The sequence below is a fragment of the Lucilia sericata genome, unplaced genomic scaffold, assembly GCF_015586225.1.
Source record: "Lucilia sericata isolate MDLA Ls3-8-SP2 unplaced genomic scaffold, ASM1558622v1 Contig000112F_arrow, whole genome shotgun sequence".
Taxonomy (NCBI): domain Eukaryota; kingdom Metazoa; phylum Arthropoda; class Insecta; order Diptera; family Calliphoridae; genus Lucilia; species Lucilia sericata.
This window is the reverse complement of record NW_023994144.1, coordinates 475010-487856: the sequence shown is the minus strand read 5'-3', so window position 1 is coordinate 487856 and position 12847 is coordinate 475010. Positions and strand designations below refer to the sequence as shown.

The window sequence follows — 12847 nt, the reverse complement described above, 5'->3', positions numbered from 1 at the left end:
TTGTATTTGACACTTTTTGCTTATAGTCCATTCCGCTTAAAGGCCAAAAACGGATGTATGCCAAAACAACCCTACTCACTTGCAGGTTTTTTTTCGAATTTCATACAAATTATTTGTTCTTAAGTCCACTTCGCCTATAGTCCATTTTCGTTTAAATGCCAAATTTTCTTTGCATGCATAACTAATATTGAATAAAAAAAATATTTCATATAGTCCGCCCCGTTTTTTTAATAAAAATAAAAATAGAATCATTTATTGTAAATTCTTTAAAAAAGAAACAATCTAAGATTACAGAATTATTTTAAAAATGTTCAACAATTCGCAATTTATTTCATATAGAAATTTATATCTATCGTGTGTTTGATTTAGTCATCCAAATACTTATGCCCGAATTCAGAATGAAGAAAAGAAAACAATTTTTAAAATTTTGTATGAAAATACTCAATTTTTGTTATTGTTTTTCATATAAAAGTTTAAATGTTGTTTTACATTCTTATTTCTGAATACGGGCCTTAAAATGGATCTCATACTTTAAGTTTTTTTTTTGTTTTTTTATTACAATAAGTTTTTAAAGCATTTGAATTACAATAAATAATATTATGTAAAAGTTTTTGTTTAAACTATTGATTTTATTTAAATCAATATTTGATTTATTTTAAATAAACTTTTATTTTGTTAAAAGGTAGTTTTATTGAAGAAAATACATACATACTTTGTATATAGTTCAAAATGTGTATTAGATCAGGATTCAGTTATAGTCCATAAAATGGCTTAAATGGTTATACTTAGTCCTAATTCGCTTATAGTCCACAAAAATTGTGCAAATGTAGTTGTGGACTATGAGCGAAAACTACTGTAATTATATTATTAATTGCTTTCAATCTATACATACTAAACCGAATGAGACCCTAAAACTGAAAAAAACAATGTTGTAAAGGTGTTCAGTGGTTGTAAATTTTTGTATGATAAACGAAAAAAAAAATGAATGGTCTCATTTTATAAAACAAAAAAGACAAAAAAATTTCTATGGAAAAATTTCAAAAATTGAAATATTCAAAAAATTTCCAGTATTCTTCATACAAATAGTTTACGTTAACGAAAGTTTCGTTTTTTGTTTCAAGTTTATACCAGATGTGGATCATGCATTGAGGAATCCTATGCGATCAAACCAAGATTACCCAAGATTCAGTTAGCACTTTTTTAATATAGGCTTTCGATATTTGTTTTTGGGGTTTTTAACTATTGCCGTTATTAAAGTGAAAATATTCCGTAAATGAATTATTTAAAATAGTATTGATAAACATACCAATATGTATGAAAACACGTCTACATTTTTGTTAGAAGAATGAAAGAATGAATCCATTAATAATATAAAATTAAAAAAAACAAGAAATAATATCGATGACAATTTAAATAACGTGCAAGTACTTTAAGTAAAAAAATTGCTTGTATTTTTTTGTTACAAAATAAAAGTATGTACATAATATTTAACTCAAAGTACTCGCACTTTAGCTAGAAACATTTATTTAAAAAATCATTTCTTTTAAAAAATAACATTAAAATTTACATACCATTGCACATTGGTTCAAATCATAACTTTTTCAGTGCGAAATTAAGATCGACAAAATAATGAAACTCTTTAAAGTCTAAGATGGAGTATAGGCATAAATAGGTATATTAGAAAAATTTAAGCGAAAATTAACCCTTTGGTGGTTTTTAACCCTTTGTCTACAATTAAGATGACTTACATAACACAACTTTTTTCGTTTTGGAAGGACTTGTCGGACTCGCGAAAGTTTTTTAGAACTAATATCCAGCGTGAGGGTCTTTGCTTCCAAGCAGCGGTTGCTACTGCCCGAAATAATAAATCAGTTTTAATACAAAATTTTTTTTCTTCCTTCCTACTGCAATTTTCCATTTTGTTGCTAAGAAATTACGAAAAATCGGGCCTTTAAATACAGTAATTCCTTGCAAACACCTTTGCATAGTCCTTTAATCAAATTAGAAAATATTAAATTACTCAAAACGGGCAGAAATGCGCAATTTCGGGTAAAGTGAAACTAATTCACAACATTTTAGGTTATTTATTTCTTCTTATTTCAGGTTTAACAAACGTTAACATTTTCTTAAAAGCTTTCATGAAGTTAAACTTCTAAATCAAATTCAATTTTTTCAAGGTTATTTTAAATATTGTCTTTTTCGAAGTGAAGGAATATTATTTCCAACCATTTACATTAATATATATAAACTACTGACGCCTCTTAGTGCTATCCTTTTGACAGTTATTGAAAATTATTTACACACTTTCCAGAATCAACGGTTAAAAATAATGATAAAATATAGACTCTACAAAAGAAATTTTGTAAATATTTTGAAATGATGACCTTTGACTGCGTGCAGTAGAACAGTGTTTAGCATTTCGCAAAAACCTATTGCGAATTTGAATATATTGGTGTATTGGTAACACCGTCCGACACTCAAAATTAGACACGAACCGAATGATATACATCTGAAACTATAAATTTAATTGATAAAAACTGCTCCTTTTTAAAATATTTTTTGAAAAATTTACTTTTTAAAACTTTGAAGTATTTTTAAAAGGTCACAGGATCACGAAATGAAAAACTAAAAACGCAGATTTTCTCCTTTAAATTTATAGTATCTGACGTATATCATCCGGTTCATGTCTAACGATTTTTTTCTCTTTTTGTCGGACGGTGTAATAGGATGATATCAAAAAATAAATTATATTCACTGTTCAAAAATTTGAATTTCGCACAGGAAAACTGGTAGTTTGAACTACAGTGCATTGTAAATACAAAAGTCAATTTTCGATTTTTTGTTTCTTACGCCCATTGCATTTCAGGTGACGTGTTGTTTTTTTTAATATACATACATACATTTCCATAACAATAAGGTGTACGTTATTGCCAAATTTTGATGTTAAATGTATTAAATTGCAAGATTTGCCTTAAAAATACGATTACATTATTTAAGTAAACATAATTGTGTATAACCACAAGTTAAAAACAAATTTTTCGACAGTTAAAATTTAAGTTCTATAAATACAAATTCACACCTTTAGCTCGAACGCATTTAAATATCAAACAAAAGCTTTTCTCCGAAAAAAATGAGAACAACAAATCACAACCATTATTTGATTTATAAAAAAACTTTTAAAGTCTATCAGTGAGAAAAAAATCAAGTTAATTTATAAGTTTCCCTCGGCGCATTAAGTCACAAGCCAAAAGTTGAGCGAATAATACAAGTAGTTTTAAAATGAACTCATTAAAAGTACTCGGCTTCTTTTGTTTAATAATGACAATGGTGTTATCAAATCCAGTACCAGTTGAAGATAATTATATTCTTGCTGACTTACTAAGGAAAGCCCAATTGGCTCCTTCGTCTAAAGAGAGTATTGTTGTTAAGAGACGTATTTTTGAAGATAATTCCGATGGGGAGTTAAAACAAATTGCACTAAGTTCTTTAATAGGGGATTTCGAAAAAAACATGTTTGGTTCAGCCTTAAGTCTTAACAAAGTCTTAGCGGATAAAGATGTTAGTATACCGGAAATTGAAGTCAAAAAAAATTCTGACATCAAACAGAGAAAAGAAGAAACGAATAGTGAACTTACAACAACCACGTCAACTATGACGACAACTACGGAATCGAGCAAAATTTTGTCTACAGAGACAAATGAACAGTCCAGCGGAGCACCAACTCATATCGTTATTGATCGTATCGCCATACAACCCCATACTGGAGGTATAGCATTAATACCCATTTTTGAATTAAAACGTACTAGAAAAAATGAAAATGAGAGCAAAGATCATGAAATTACTAAAATTACAATATCAAAAACTGAAATCACAAGTTTAGCGACAGCACTACCGGAATCATCTACCAACTCTTTAGCGATCAATTCTACTACGCCCATTTCTACGTCTACCACCACAACAAAGAAATTAACCGAAACTGTTTTAGAACCTGCTACAACTCCCAAAAATATTGAACAGCTAAAGGAGGCCGAAGAGGAGTTAAAGGAAAAAGTAGCTGAAATAGAGGCAGAGCCTATTATACTCTCAGCTCGAGTTTAATTAAAAGACCTTATTAACATAATTTATTTTACTATAAACACATTATCTCAAATCTCCTATAGTGATTTATCTCAACAATACAAATATATGTATATGTATCTATTAAACACACAATAAAAAAAATACTTTTAAATACGGTATTTTTACAAATGGCTTTAAATTTTTCTAATTTTTAAGCAAAGCACAATTGGGAAAAAGTCATATTGAATGTGTTCCCGAAAAATGCATACACTACCAGATTTACTGTAAAATACAAAGTTATACATACATGCGTTTCAGGTGACGATATGTACATATATTATTTATGAAAAGGCATTCAGTTTTTATCATGTCATTATTACTTAATTAGCAAATAATTAAAAAAATAAAATAAGCAAAATTCACAAATATTAACTAAATCATGTGATCAACATTTTATAATACACTCAAAAAAGTATTGAGCCATTTCAGAAGTATGGTAAGTACGGCTTTCCTTAAACGAAGTACGAAATACTTGATTCAAGTACTGATACGTTAAGTATGAAAAAGCTAATTTAAGCCTTATTAGGATTAATGCAGGGATGGCAAATATAATTTTAAAAATGGACAAAATAGCAAAAAAATGTACATTTTAACAAATTAAAATTTATATTAATATGAAGCAAAACTATCAAACCGGCGTCATTCCGTAAACCTGGATGTACTATTCAAACTATGAACTGTTTAGATTTTAAATGTATTATTTTGAATATTAAATGATTCCATAAAATTTGGAAAGCGGACTCATATAACTTTAAAAATTAATAGTTCATTTGTATTAGCCCATATATTAGTCAAGAAACAAGTCCATTGAGTCAATAGATTGTTCCATACACTAAACAGTATATTGTATCCCTATGGACTAGACTATAAAGTAGTTTATAAACTAGACAAAAGACTAATATGTATAATAAACTAGTCTATATATTAGAGTTCTGTCTAGGACGTATGTACATTAGGGATATACATAACTAATTTTGCGAATTTCGCAAAATAAACCAACTTTTACCTCTTTTTACCAGAGACTGAAAATAACTGGGCCACATAACCAAAAAACTAGACAATATACTACTCTTAAGATTACATATGTATATTATATTTGCTTCACAAAGTATACAGAGCTGTTACTTTGTGCCGGTTCACACAGGGAAGCTGTTTTTGGGGAACTTTTGATTTTTGTGAGAGAAAGAGAATGAAATATCAACCATCTCTTTATCTCACACACAAAATCAAAAGTTTCCCTGTGTGAATTGCCACTTTGTTTCAGAAATTATAAACACAATTTGAAAATACAAATGCACAACTTTAAAAACAGGAGCATAATTTACAAAAACAACGTACACCCTAAATAATTTTCTACAATGCATGAAAAAGAAAGTATGACTTATTCTTATTTAATACTTTTTTTGTACATTTTAATTTAAAATGTTGTTTCTATGTGAAAAAATTATCATAGTTATGTTGATTGATTTTATTTAGTTTATTTATATTCGCATTTTATATTACTGCAATTTTATCTTTAAAATTGAAAATAGCCAAATATTTTTTCAGTGCAATTTCAATGAAAAAATGCCAATAGTGTGTGTGTAGTGGTAATTTTTTCATCTGCTTCTCTATCTGCCGGTATATGCCTAGAGTCAGACTAATCCAAATTCTAGTCACAATTTCTTCCAACGTCTATTCAAAATTTTTGATCATTCGTTTGCTCAATGAACGATTTTTCCAATTTTAAATTCAAAATTGCGCTTAAAAATTATTTCGTGCAATTAATGAAAAAATATGGATGATTCTAATAAAAGTGAATCAGTTTCACAATTTTTTTTAAATAATCCATCACTCTTTAATTTTGCAAACAATTTTACTTACATTCCCAGCAAAAAATGATCTTCCAAAGAAGCGAAGTACTGAAAAAGACCTGCAGAAGCGATGATTTTAACACAGGTTTGTCATAGGAGGAATGTCCTTTTCATTTGATTCCAAATTCAATACTTCTAAAGTCATTCTCAAAAAGTAATTTTTATGTCCTTTTTTGGAAATAATTTGGAAGTGAATTTGTAGTATTGAGGAATTCCATTTTATATTTAAAAGATTTTTCCCATTGTCACCGATTTGAACAAAATTGCTTTCCATTTAAATGTCGAAAATTAACAAATACAGTTATGGACATCGAATTATGTTATTCTTAATAATGCAAAATGACACACTTTTTTGTCACAAATAAATTAAATGGACTAAATTGTAAATAAATATGTATTAGTTAATTCTGTTAAAGATTTCATCAGCATTAATTTTTTGGAATAAATAAGTTAAACGTGTTACAATAAGAATAACTTAATTCGATGTCCACAAATGTATGTATGTATATTTGGATTATTAATAAACAATATTAAATTGAACAAATATATACCCCAACAAACAAAAAATCTATCGTTTAAAAAATTGTAATACGTGCAGTTTCTCTTACAAAGAATTTGTTTAGTAAGTTGTTTTATTTTTCAATAATAAAAAGAGTCAGCTAGAATATGAACCTGGGAGTTCGTTTTGTTAGTCAAATGTTCTACTGACTGCACCACTGCTTATCTATTTTATTGTGCGCCAAATAATGGTTTTCACATACAAATCTAATTTTGTTTTCTTTTTTGTAAAACACAATTCCTTACACGCAATTAAATAAAATGTGCAAACAAAATGAAAAACCCATAAATAAAGTATGTACTTCTATATCAGATTATAAGAAAGTCATTACTAGAGTACTTCTAAGTAACGCAGACGGTAAGTAGTAGTCATTGAAAAGTAAGTGGTTATGGAAGTACAACCCATTACCGAGTTTTGCTGATTATATTCTGGATCCTTATTAAATTCAAAGACCATCTAACCATGTCCGTTGAAAGTACGATATGGTTCGAACGGAAAGAGCTGAAGAGCTAAAATTTTCCACAAACATTCTTTATATACATATAGGTAAGGTTTGTTTGGTATTGTAAATGACCAATATCGATATACGATTTCGCATAGCCTCCATACAAGTGGCCCCCGAAATACAGCTTTAACAGTCATAACGAAATACGACATAAGTAAGGTTATTACGAGACAAAATCTCTCTACCGAATTTAATCAGAATCGGTCAATAATTGACCCTACCCCTCATATAAGGTGCCTTCATAAAATGACTTTAACGCTCATTATTGGCTTAAAAATACGAGTACAGCGATGAAATTCGGCACAAAAATGTTTCATACAAGCCAAAATCGCTCTACTGAATTTAATGAGAATCGGTCCATAATAAACCCTACCTTCCATATAAGGTCCCCTTCGAAAGAGCACGAAAGAGATTCAGCATAGCCGAATATGACGCTCTTGCTTGTTTTTTCTTTGTTTTGTATCCCAGTGTTATTAACGGTGTGGGTGTCATTTTTTCCTTGTTCTCAAAACGGTTATTACTCAAATATGCCAGTCATGTAGTAAATGAGCGATATGTATGAAGTTGGTTTTTGTTTCGATGTTGTCAATAAACAATTGGGATGTGGTTATAATTAGTTCAATCTAGTAAAACGAAATTGAATGATAATTCCAACAGCAATGTAAAGTGTGAAATTATACTTTTTGATTTTGGTAAATTTCCATAGTTTTAAAAATAAAATGAAGTAAGAGTTCTGTATTCGGTTTTGTCGAATCTTATATACCCTTCACCATAGTGTGTTTAAAATAAGTTTGATTTTATAAAATTTTAATCAAACCCGTTTATAACGTACTCTGGGGGACCAGTCAAATTTGTTAGTTACCCAGCAAAAAAAGAACATCCAAAGAAGCGAAAATGGTCAATTTTCCGGTTTTTCCAAAAGTCGGTTTTTTATAAACACGAAAGATGATTGAAGTTTTTGTAGTTCAAAAAATAAAGTGTCATTTTCCGCAAAAGAATACGAATTATAATTAATTTCACTTTCTTTACAAAATACCGCCATGGATTTTATTTGTTTATATTTTTCTTGACAAATTTAAGTTTTTTTCAAAAAAAGCTGAATCTTACACATAATTTTGAAGTTCTTTATAAAAAAAGAAAAATTGTATAAAATGGGTTCGAGGATTTGTTATAACCGTGTTCGTTATAAGAGATGTTTTTTGTATGAAAAAAGTTACTAAAATATCGGAAAATCGTTATAACCGAGCTCGTTATAAGCGAGTTTGATTGTATTTTATATTTTCCGACTCTACCATTACTTTAGAAATAACAAAACAATAAAAAACATGTTGTTGTTGCCAAATGAAACATAAAACAAGTACACAGATGGGAAAAACCGGTAAAAATGTACCGAAATTGTCAAAAGTGAGATTACCACGTTTGTTAACATTTAGACAACGGATGTGTATATAATTTAATTAACACCCAGCTATAATTTTGACAACCACCGTTGTCATTGTGACAACGCATTGTATGTATGTATGTATGTATGTATGTATGTATGTATGTATGTATGTATGTATGTATGTATGTATGTATGTATGTATGTATGTATGTATGTATGTATGTATGTATGTATGTATGTATGTATGTATGTATGTATGTATGTATGTATGTATGTATGTATGTATGTATGTATGTATGTATGTATGTATGTATGTATGTATGTATGTATGTATGTATGTATGTATGTATGTATGTATGTATGTATGTATGTATGTATGTATGTATGTATGTATGTATGTATGTATGTATGTATGTATGTATGTATGTATGTATGTATGTATGTATGTATGTACATTAGACCGACTCACTCTGTATGGAAAGCAAAAACGTGTTTTTGTTACCCCTCTAAAAATTTACCATGATTCCCAAAATATTTTAAGTCTACCGATGGCCGCTCGTGAGCTGGACCAAAGTAAAAAAGGTATTTTTTTAATTATTTTTTAAAATGTTAGTTTTGTTTTGAAACAATATATCCAATATGGGGTTTCGTTTGAAAGGGATTTTAAAGTTTAAAACCTCTTTCAAACGCGGGTTTAAAATTTAAACCCGCGACCAATGATATATATCATATATATCATAAATAACCGTCTGCTTATAATTGTCATAGTCCAAAAAATTAAAAATTTTTAGTTTTTTCATAAATATAAATAAAATGTATGCACAGTTTTACAACTTTTGCACACCAATAGACATGGCTTCAAAAACCCTTTCAAATTATGCCACATATTGTTTATTTTGTTTAAGAAAAAAAACTGTAAAATTTAAAAAATAACTAAAAAGGGACTTTTTTGTATCCGGTCCAGCTCACGAAAGACCAAAAAATATTTTGGGAAACATCATAAAACAAACCAAAGATTGTTTGAAGAAGGTAAAATATTGAATTGAACATGAAAAATCGTGTTCCCAATAGGATATTTTCTTGAAAACGGACAACACTAAAACCAAAATATTTTGGGTAACTTCATATTACATAACAGCGAATATTTTGAGGGGGGTAACTCAAACACCATTTTTTGTGAGTCGGTCTAATGTACACACATACATATGTAGTGTGTACATATGTAAAAAAAAATTTAAAATTTTTATTAGACATGGGTAATGAGGTGGGAAGATTTAAAAATAATTGATTTTAAAATGTAATTGTCTTTACGATGACATTAAGATTCTAAAATTCATAGCGCTTAAGTAGTACTGTTGCCGGTGCTAGGAAACACGCTCCAAAACGAGCACAATTAATTAACACATTTCTACAAATTAAAAATAATCATCAAATTAATAGCCTCCAAATCTAGCACTTTTTCTCTGAACTTCTCTACAGCTACACAACAATTTAATACCAGATTGGCAATTAACAATATTGATGTTAATTACATGCGGTTGTATCGGTAATATTTATAATATACACAGATACTCGAAAGCAGAAAATCAATACAAAATTCGACAGATCCTATAAAAGATTGTTTAAAGTTTTATTAGAGCTCAAATAATTTCGCGTTTCAGTCTGGTACTGATGCAATAAGAACAACAAAAATCAACTTAAATCGTAAAAGCTCGTAGCAAAAGTGTAATTTTAGAAAACTACAAAGGATTATTGTATTTGTAACATTGGAGTGAAAACAAAATTGTTTTTTTTTTTTTTTGTAAGAAATTTATTGTATTAAAGTGAAAATGAAAACTATTCAGGTTATTGCTTTGTGGTATACAATAGCCACATTGGCCGCATTTTGTTGGTCTCTACCAGTACTAGAAGCCAGTTCGGGTATTGATAATGATACCATTGAGGATTTGCGAGCTAGTATTAATGATTCTCCTAAAAATTTGTAAGTCAAATATATAAACTATCACCTTCTACCCAAAATTAAATTCATTTCCACACAGATATGTGGTAAAGGCTGTTGTCTATGAAATTGGAATTTTAACTGAAGTGGACGACAATGATACTACCAGCTTTGAGAGTCAAGAACGTGTGGATTTAACCTTCTTTGATGCCCACACTAATGAAAGTCACATCGATTTAGGCAACATTCCCCTGCCCATACAAACCAATGTAAGTGGTCAAGTTTTGACCGGCATCGCCCCCGTTAACATTGGTGCCATAAGCAGTGCTTCGGAATTATTACAAACACTTCCCCTTACGGGCAGTATTGTTAATATTACGCACAGCGATACTGCATTCTATAAACTAACCAAATCAAATGTGAGTGACGAAGAAAAACCAAGAATTGTCAATATGGACGAAATAGCCAGTATACCTGAAGCAGCTGCATTATTCCCTTCGTCAGCGTCATCATCCTTACAGACAGATGGTATTGTAGCTAATTCAGTGGAATCTCGTTAGAAATCACAAAGATTTGTGTTTTTAGAGGCTAGAAAGACTGGCGCATATAAAATAAAAATAACTGTTTTTTAGTAAGCAATTCATTTTGTAAAAATAACTACATACATATGTATATTGTAGATCAATATATAAAAATTTCATACTCCCATCAATAAACATAGCGTCACCAGAAATGCAAAAAGGCGTAACAACACTTTTAAAAATTTTTTAATTTCATTTAATTTAATTTATTTCCAAATCAACCTAGCCTATTGGACATAATCGGTTACAAATTTCTACTTAAAAAAGAATTTATATATAAAAAATATAATCATATAACAAATAATTAAAAATAAAAAATAACTTATTAATAATAAAATAAATTTTAAAATAATTTTGAAAAAAATATTAAAAGTTGTACCGCCAAAATTTAAATCCTATCTCAAAACGCCAAAAGATTAATAATGGAAGTTCAACAAAACCAGTCAAGAAAAACAATCTACACCAAAGTATCCCTACCATAAAAAGTTGAAAGAACAAGAACGCACCCCTAGCTATACAAGATAATTGGAATGACTACCCAACATACAGGAGAGACAAAAAACTAAATAAAATGAATGATATTTTTGTTATAAAAACGACATTATCTTACATGTTTTGTATCCCAAGATCTATAAACACATTTGAATATATGTAACTGTACCGTCAGACATTGTCTATTATGTTGCTTTTTAGGACTTTGTTACTTGTGGAAATGACTAAATTTGTTGTTTCGCCCTTTTGAATTTCACTTCAATAAAGTCGGTATTTTCGACAATAGGTTTTTAAAAATTTTTAACAACATGTATTTTGACGCAGTGGACCATTTTCAATCAAAAAGTCGATTTTAAATTTTTTGGTTGTTACGCCTTTTTGCATTTCAAATGACGATATGTATGTACAGTACTTTTTCATTAATTAGTCATGTAAAAAGAAATATCAAACACTTTGTACATCAACGTCTAGAAAATACACAGTGTGTAGTTTGTAAAATCTTCAATTGAGTATGATATCATGGAATACTTTTTTAAAATAAAGTAAAACAGGTAAATATTGACAATAAACTGGTTTTCTTTAAGAAGGATGATATAGAGAATAGCGTAAATTATGGACTGAATCTCATAGTAGTTAGTAAATAATTTTTGATTCCTATAAAACTTGTTAACGTTTAATTGCATCGCTATACTGCTATTTTAAGCCAGTTGTGCGTTTTAAAGTCGATGGGGGTAGGGTCAAACATTGCCCTGTCGTCATAAAATGTTGTAGTCTAGTCTATAGTCTAGCCTATAGTGTAATCTATAGTCTAGTCTATAGTCTAACCTATAATCTAGTCTATAGTTTAGTCTATAGCCAAGTCTATGTTAGGTTAGGTTGATAGGAGGATGTATAGTACATCAAATCCGAAGAAATACACCTAGGCCACTATCGGGACTGTTGTGCGCTTCTTTTATGAAAAAAAAATTGTTCACTGAGTATATTATTTTTCAATGTTCAGAAACTTAGTTTCCTGGACGTAATTCCTAAGAATTTTCCAATCAGTGTTAGTCAGGAATGTTATTTCCGGAATAACATCACTTCAAGTCTTTAGTCTATATTCTAGTCTATAGGAAATAGTTTGATAACATTTTGTTTTCAATTAAATATTATCAATCTTAAGATTATGTTCCAATAACAAACTTATGTCAAAAAGAAAAAATCTAAGTTATTTTCGAATAAGCTAGGATTACCTAGTGAGATACTAATAAATATATTTGACAAAGGGACAATATTTATATTAATTACAAATATCAGCAAAAAATAATTATATAATCCTCACTATAGTGTAAGGAATAAAACTTATTCCGACAGAAATGTTTCTGGCTTGTACATGGCATACATTAGAAATTGTGTCTCTTAACCTCTTTTTATTT

General features: G+C 29.1%; 2 protein-coding genes across 2 annotated transcripts; both read left to right on the top strand.

Annotated features, from left to right (window-relative positions):
* Positions 1 to 3131: 3131 nt before the first annotated feature.
* LOC119600379 lies at positions 3132 to 4252 on the top strand. Its single transcript, XM_037950564.1, has one exon. It carries the CDS (start codon positions 3280 to 3282, stop codon positions 4096 to 4098), a length of 819 nt encoding a protein of 272 aa, XP_037806492.1. The 5' UTR covers positions 3132 to 3279; the 3' UTR covers positions 4099 to 4252.
* Positions 4253 to 10043: 5791 nt separating this feature from the next.
* LOC119600390 lies at positions 10044 to 11930 on the top strand. The gene is made up of 2 exons (XM_037950578.1): positions 10044 to 10401; positions 10460 to 11930. The coding sequence occupies exons 1-2, from the start codon at positions 10250 to 10252 to the stop codon at positions 10917 to 10919; spliced, it is 612 nt and encodes a 203-aa protein (XP_037806506.1). The 5' UTR covers positions 10044 to 10249; the 3' UTR covers positions 10920 to 11930.
* Positions 11931 to 12847: the final 917 nt, after the last annotated feature.